Source organism: Rhinopithecus bieti, unplaced genomic scaffold (genome assembly GCF_001698545.2).
Source record: "Rhinopithecus bieti isolate Rb0 unplaced genomic scaffold, ASM169854v2 scaffold_20777, whole genome shotgun sequence".
Taxonomy (NCBI): domain Eukaryota; kingdom Metazoa; phylum Chordata; class Mammalia; order Primates; family Cercopithecidae; genus Rhinopithecus; species Rhinopithecus bieti.
The window spans coordinates 440643-448170 of NW_016810099.1; the positions used below are offsets into that span (position 1 = coordinate 440643).

At 53.7% G+C, this 7528-nt stretch overlaps 1 protein-coding gene across 1 annotated transcript in view; it reads left to right on the forward strand.

The window, feature by feature from the left end:
- The window catches only part of MICAL3 (microtubule associated monooxygenase, calponin and LIM domain containing 3), a 234449-nt gene that overhangs the window by 192861 nt on the left and 34060 nt on the right, over positions 1-7528 (forward strand). Inside the window, 4 exon segments of the mRNA XM_017891328.1 lie at positions 708-845; positions 5396-5509; positions 6285-6425; positions 6946-7028. Coding sequence (XP_017746817.1) covers positions 708-845; positions 5396-5509; positions 6285-6425; positions 6946-7028 — 476 coding nt within the window.

The following is a 7528-nucleotide window of genomic DNA, read 5'->3' on the forward strand; positions in this document are numbered from 1 at the left end:
CCAGCTGCAGAAGATGCCAACCAAAGTGCCAGCAAAGTCTATCTCTGTCCTGTGTGAGCTGGCCAGCTGGTGGCAGAATGACACAATCTCTTCCCACCTCTCTCGTCACCTGGCCGTCAGCTGGGTGAGTGGTGCTGGGCACCTTGCTGTGTGACCAGCAGAGGGGCAGGGTAGTGCATTCCTGAGGTCTCACACTGTGCTAGGCACAAAGCAGGTCCTTGTGGCCCCTGGGGCTGGGCCTGCGGAAGCAGGCTGGAATCTGCTCTGTTTCCATCTTGGCACATGGGTCCCTTGAATTCAGCTTAGGATGCAAGCAGGTCCTTGTGGCCCCTGGGGCTGGGCCTGCGGGAGCAGGCTGGAATCTGCTCTGTTTCCATCTTGGCACATGGGTCGCCTGAATGCCGCTTAGGATGAAAGGAGTCTCAGAAAGGAATGTGTGATTCTCTTCACTGAATTTAATGGTACACATACGGCTGGAAATGACCGGGTCACACTGAATGAGCAGCAGGACTGTGCGTGTGTGTCTGTGTGTCCGTGTGTCTCTGTGTGTGTGTATACTTGTGCATACGTGTTCTTAATTTTTACTGCTTTCTGATTCATACTGATCCTGGCCAATGCTGTAACTTCTCTTTCTGTTTCCTTTCCCATGCTATTTCATCACCTCCTTCCCCACCTCATTTCTCTACCCCTTGATCCTGGGATACTAGCCGGGAACCAGAGGCTCCAGCAGGTCATGCAGGCAGCGGATCCTCTGGAGATCCAGGCTGACGTGCACTGGACTCATATCCGTGAGAGAGAGGAGGAAGAGAGGATGGCGCCGGCCTCTGAGTCCTCTGCTTCCAGAGGTAAACGCTCCCAGCCGCAGGCTGCAGTGTGCCCGGAGCACCGCTCGCCTGCTGCCTGTCACCACAGGCGGCCTTTCTGTCGGGGCAGAGCCTCGCGTGAGGTCACACACGGGAGCCGGGCGCATCCCACTTTGCTGCTGTCAGTTGTGACGCCTGCACTTTTCATCTGAGGATATGTAAAGTTCTCTGTGGATTAAGAGGTTGTGGACACTTTCTCTGTTGATGCAAAGTGGTAAAATGAACGTGATCTTGGGTAAACCAAGAATTTCCTGTCTTTCTTTCATGTTTCTGGCCACGGCTGCTCTTTCCTCACTTTGTAAAACGTTCTGGTCCTTCCCTCACAGAGTGTGTCTGGACGTGAATGTGTGTTGGCAGGAAGGGGGCGGGAGGGGCGTGTTTGGAAGTGAAATGAAGTCTTGGGAAGAGATTTCTATCCAGGAGGCCTCTAGAGTAGCATCATCTCCAGCCCCAGGCTTTAGGTGGGACGATCTGTGTCACACAGTAGGATGAAGATGCACCTTATTCTGGCTTCTTTTAATAAAGAAATAGCAATAAGAAGAACCGTGGAGACTGTTGAGGGACGTGGTGGCCGCTATGCCATCCTCCCCAGTGTGCTGTCTTCCAAATACCCACCCTCGGTGTCACCTCTGCTGTCACTCCTGTGTTCACATTTTCATTCAGCACTGGTCACGGGCCACACACCCTGCCAGGCTCTGAGCATACAAAAGCGGCGTTTCCTGCCACCATGAAACAGCATTTAATAAGACGTTTGTTCCTCCCTGGCCCCAAATCTTCACCTATAGGCAAGACCAGCCTCCATTTCTGGCTTGTGATGGCACTGTGAACACCTGCAGCACTGGGCTGGCTTGTGAGCTCGGGAGTGCTCTGCAGCCCTGGGCCAGCGGCGGCCCTACCTTGGGTTTTCCCTCTTCTCTTCGCATTCCAATTCTCCATCACACAGGCTAACAACAGGACTCGCACCCCTTGTTGGTGCCGGACAGGCCTCTGTCCTGAACGCCATCGCAGTTTCTCTTCGGTTTGGGATTTTAAGGATGACCTCGGCTCTCCTCGTTGGGAGCACATATTGCTGTGTAACTTTGTATTTGTCGTCTGTTTTAAATTCAGTGCCCGACCTTCCCTCCATACGCCGCGCGGCAGTGCAGGCCTGGCTGGAGACGGTCTCCGGAGGTAGTCTGGTGATGTTCATTCTCTCCCCACTCACCGTAACCTCTCTCTAGGCGGCTCTGCTGGTACCTTAACACTAGACTCCTGGGCCTGTTGCAAGTGCATGCCAGGGCGGCGGAGGCGGGTGGGGGCACCTGCATGTCTTGCCAGACAGCCCGCCCTTGCATGGATCAGACGCACACCCCCTCCTTCAGGGCAGCTCAGAGGGAAACAGGAGGGCAGGCAGGACAGACACAGGCAGGTTTTTATTGATAGAGTCGGGTAAAAGGCCAGAGCCAAAGGAACGTTTTGGCACTGAGATTTTCAAGTGTGTCGAGAATGAGGTGGGTACCGATTGAGTGTGAAAGGGGAGGAATCAGAAGATATTCCACATGCCTACCAAGGTATCAGAGAAGGAGGCAGTCAAAACCAGGGGGTTTATGGGAGGATGACGGTGGAGAGGGACGGGCAGAGGATGGGTGGATGCTATTCAGCTGACAGGCTGGGTGTGACCAGGGGTGACAACAGCCAAATCCAGCCTGAGCTGCAGGCGTCTCATCAAGTGCAAGAGATCATTGAGCAGCCTGAGTTGTCCTTCCTAAACTTTTCTGGAGCTGTATGTTTCTCACCAAGGGACTACTGGCATTTGGGGCAGGACAGCTCTTTCCCTCACAGAAGGTTTAACATTCTGGCCTCCACCCTTGCAATGTCCGTGCAGCCTCCACCACCCACGAAGACACCAAAAATCCCTCCACGAGTTGTCAGACACTGCCGGAGGAAGGGCAGCGTTGCCCCCAGCAGCACCACTGTCCTAGCGGTCACTTCTGGGATGCACTCATGGGAGCTCATGGGGCTTCACCAGCCTGTCCCTGTGTCCTCCCGGCAGTGGGAGAAACAGGCACACAGCCGCAGGGGAGGGCCACTGCTCTTTGCACAGAGACAGCCGGCTCCCCTTCTAGACGGTGTGGGTCCCTAGGGCAGTGGGGCAAGAGACCCCCAGCTGGCGGCTGAGGGAAACCAAGAACTGAGCGGGTCAGTGGCTCCTAGCTTTCATAGCGCGTGGCTCATCAACCTGCGTGGCAGCTTCTAGCACCCTGCACTCCGTCTTAACCTGAATTTCACCCCCAGATCCACCCCTCAAGCTGTGTCTCTTTCAACACCGCTGCTGCTGCGTTGATAACTTCTCACCTGTTGTTTTGTCTATGTGACGATTGTTCCTTTCAAGGTACTGCCAAGGAGTGTAGACCTCTCACCCACCTGACTCTACCACAGGCATTTCTTAGTAGAAAGTCTACAGGAGAGCCACGTGCAGGACCAAGGCACCAGGGCGGGTCAGGCTAACCCAGGGTGCCCTGGGCTGTGCCCGGCTGGGAGGCCTTTGTGGGTCTCCTTGGTGCTGGCCTCCAGTTCACTTGCCAGCAAGAGTGTAGGGTTGCCATCTGGATCCCTGGGTACCTAGATTCACCCCAACAAATCTGTCAGGCATAGTGGCCCTCTCCATGGCACGGGCCGGATTCTGTTCTAAACGGGGCTTTTGTTCCTCCTTTTCAGAATTGGTATAGTGCAGTCATGAATTCTTTTGTCTTTGCGTCAGAAGTCCCGCTCCCTGGTATTTGAGGAACTGTCTTCCTTGAGTGGCCAAAAGCAGTGTTCTCACACCGAGGTTGTAACCAATAGAAATACTTGAGGCATTTCCCCGCTGCTTCCCAGCAGGTGCCGTTGCTATAGGATAGCGTTTGGCACGGCCAGCTCCGTGGGCCGCTCTGGCATCTCAGGGAGGCGCATGGCCCTAACTGTCAGCTAGTCTGGGAACCCACCCATCTCTCCCTGTGACGTGGCCTGTCTGTTCCCTTCCAAACCTGTTTCATGCAGTTCTTCAAACACTAGATTTGAACCATCATCTTACAAACTGTGCATAAAAGATAAACATAAGCTTAAGGAATTATTAAAGAAACAAAAACTCATATAACTCCCACCCTGGTCAAGGAATAAAACATTACCAGTGTCTTCTAAGTGCCTGGCCTGTGGAGAGAAGACGTTGCTTCTGAGACTGTGCTCTCCCATTTCCACACAGCTTTTTAAGAAATCCACCTAACCGGGCGCCGTTAGTTCCTGCTCCCCAGCCTGGGGCTTTGATCTGTGCAGACTCTTGTATATGGACATCAGAGCATAACTCCTTTCTCCTGAAATTAAAACCCTTAGGGGTAATTTGGGGGTGGCTGGGCTTGAACCCTAGGAGAGCCTGCAGATCCCCTGGCCAGTGGTCCTGTGGGTCTCAGGTGGTGCGGGTCTCAGTGTCCTCAGAGCATAGCGTGCCGCCCTCTTCCTGCCGGTGCAAGTTCTGAGTGTGGGAGGTGGGGACAGGGTGTGTGCGTGCTTAGGGGCTGGCTCCTGGGGAGGGGAAGTTGTTGAGGGCTTTGCCTCATTTTGCAGCCCTGAAGGGCCACTTGGAGTCCAGAGGATGAACTTTACATACCCTCAGCACCCAGTGCTCTCCCAAAGTATTATACTTTCTCTAAATTATCGCAAGGGAAGCTCGTCTGGTGCCCCTGCACGCGGCACTGTGGACAGCCCCCTCACCCAACTGGACCTCAGCCTTCTCGCTGAAGAAACAGGCCCTCTAATTATATTGCAGGCTGAGTGTTTCTTATCCAAAATGTTTGAGACCAGAAGTGTTTTGGATTTCGAATTTCTTTCAGATTTTGGAATCTCTGCGTATACATAATGAGAGATCTTGGGGATGGCACCCAAGTCTAAACACGAAATGTATTTATGTGTCATATATACCTTGTACACGTAGCCTACAGATAATTTTATACAATGTTTTTAAGAATTGTGTGCATGAAACAGAGTGTTAGCTGTGGGTCACCACGTGAGGTCTGCTGTGGAATTTTCCACTTGGCCTCCTGTCAGCACTCAGAAAATTTCAGATTTTGGAGGATTTTGGATCTTGGATTTTCGGATTCGGGATGCTCAGCCTGCGTTATGAGGGCTGAATGGCTCCTGGTGTGTGAGGCGGTCAGCACACGGCCAGGCTTTGGTAGATGCTGCTGGGCCTCGGCCCAGAGAAGCAGCGTTTCCCCTTCCACCCTCCAACTGAGGTTCCTACAGCAACGTTTGGGGAAGGAGGAACAGTGCCCCCACCTTCAGCCGCTCTTCTCTTCCCACTTGGCCCCTAGCACTGAGAAATGCCAACCTCCTGTGTTTGGGGGCCCTGGGCCTCTCAGTGCCCATGCTGCATGTGGAGAGCCCCCTGGGCCTGGCAGGATCTCCCTTCTGGGGCCTGCATGGCACTGCCCTGAGAAAGGCAGTACGTCTCGCCCCCATGAAGATGCAGCCTGTCTGTTCTCCTTTTCTTCCTTCCTTTGAACCTTTCTGCTTTGCAGCTCCATTGGATGAGAATGACCTAGAGGAAGATGTGGACTCAGAACCAGCCGAGATAGAAGGGGAGGCAGCAGAGGATGGGGACCCAGGGGACACTGGTGCTGAGCTGGATGATGGTAGGGGTCCACCCTTCCTGCCCCTGTGGTGGGAGCTCAGGGAAGATGAAGGCAATGTGCTTTCCAGCAAAATCAAGCTCAGGGAGGCCACCATTGGGCCTCCTGGTTCCTTCTTGGCTCTGCCATGACTGGAATGCATCTCATTCCACCCACCCACCACCTACCCACGAGCCCCAGGCAACTTGGCCTGCACTCATCCGGCTGCGGCTGGGCGCCTGAGCCAACCTGCGACTTTACACAAGGCCTTTAATCCAGCTGACTGGCTCCCAAAGCTAGATACCTGGAGGTGTGTTCTGCATCACAGTCTGGTTGTGGAGGGCTGAGGGGGTCAGGGGCGAGACTGGGAGGAATGAGAAGAGCCCAAGCTTGTGAGGGAGCGCAGGCCTCAGCTATGGAGTTGGTGTGGCAGTCAGGGCTGCTGAGAGGAGGAGGTGCATAGAAGGGGGCCTGTGAGGCCAGGCCTACCTTCCACAGGCACACCCTGTCTTTCTCTGTCATAGCCCATCATGTGTGACTGTTGGTGTATTTAAAAAAAACAGAGCCCCACAGGCTTTGATGTGGCCCCACTTTGCCAGGGCAGGATGGTGCTCTTGGCCGGACCCCTCAGGACCCAGGGTGGTCTGGCAGCCAGGTCTGTCCCTGTGTAAGAAGGGCCTCCTGGTCTGCACCTGAGCAGTTGTGTTGCAAATGAGCAAGTGGCGGGGCTGCTCTCAGGCGGAAAAGGAGTCGGCCTCACTTAGGGTGTGCACCTGCTTCTGCCCCTTCCCTCTGCCAGATCAGCACTGGTCTGACAGCCCGTCGGATGCTGACAGAGAGCTGCGTTTGCGGCACACAGCTGAGGGGGCAGCAGAGCCGGAGCTGAGGGTATCAGAAGATGAGGAGAAGCTGCCCGCCTCACCGAAGCACCAAGAGAGAGGTGAGCCTGTCATTGATGGGAGAGACAACTTCAAGAATTCCTGCAAGAGCCATGTGCACATGAGAGTGGCTCAGGGGCCAGGCGCTTCAGAGCAGAGCCACGGTGCACACCAGCCTCCGAGGTGCAGGGAGCTCCTTGCCTTTTCCTCCTCTGTCCACCCTCCTTGTGCCACAGGCTGCTGCAGATGCTTTGGCCAATGGCCCTTTCCTTGTGTAGTTTGGGTCTGGGGGAAGGTAGAAGGTTTGTCCTGAAGCTCTGCGTGCAGAGCCTGCACGTGGAGGAAGCCCACACTCTGACCTGGTGTTGACAGGAGCACCTGCAGAAAGTGCCGGGCAGCCCCGGGAAGACACTTCCAGGACCCTGGCCTCTGAGAGAACCTGTGCTTTCCAGAAGAACTGGGAGCAGACTCAGCGACTCGCCCTCCACCTTCCTCTCCGCCCTCTGGGGCTGGCTGATAGGGGTGCCCTCGTAGCACATGGCGGGGCTTCCTCTTGTAAGGCCCTGTGTTCATTCTTTTCAGGTCCCTCCCAAGCCACCAGCCCCATCCGGTCTGCCCAGGAATCAGCTCTTCTGTTCACTCCAGTCCACAGCCCCTCAACAGAGGTAAGGGTTTCGGGCTTGCTGTGGGGTACAGAGAACTAATGGGACCCCAAGGACACATATTAACCTCTGTTTCAGGACTTATGGTGTGGGTCCTACCAAACTGGGGCTAACATAGCCTGCTGGCCTCCTCATTCTGAGGAAGACTGAAAACTCATCCTCCTTGTAGTAGTAAGTGGAGCTGTTGATGACAGGAGTGGCCTTGGAGTTCCAGCTCAGTACTCTTGGGGATGAGGCCGTCTGGGTGGCACCTACTAACTCTGCCCCACTCTGATCCCAAACCTGAGTCGTCTACCCCATGTCACTGTGTTAGGTACACATACCACATACCATACGTTTAATTTAAACATAAATTTATTAATAATTTATTATACATAACAAATGTATAATAAAGATATATTAAAATTATGTTTAAATATGTTATAAATTTATTAAAACAAATTTATTTTATAACTAATAAATTTATAATAAACAAATTTATTAAAATAAATAATTTGTTTATG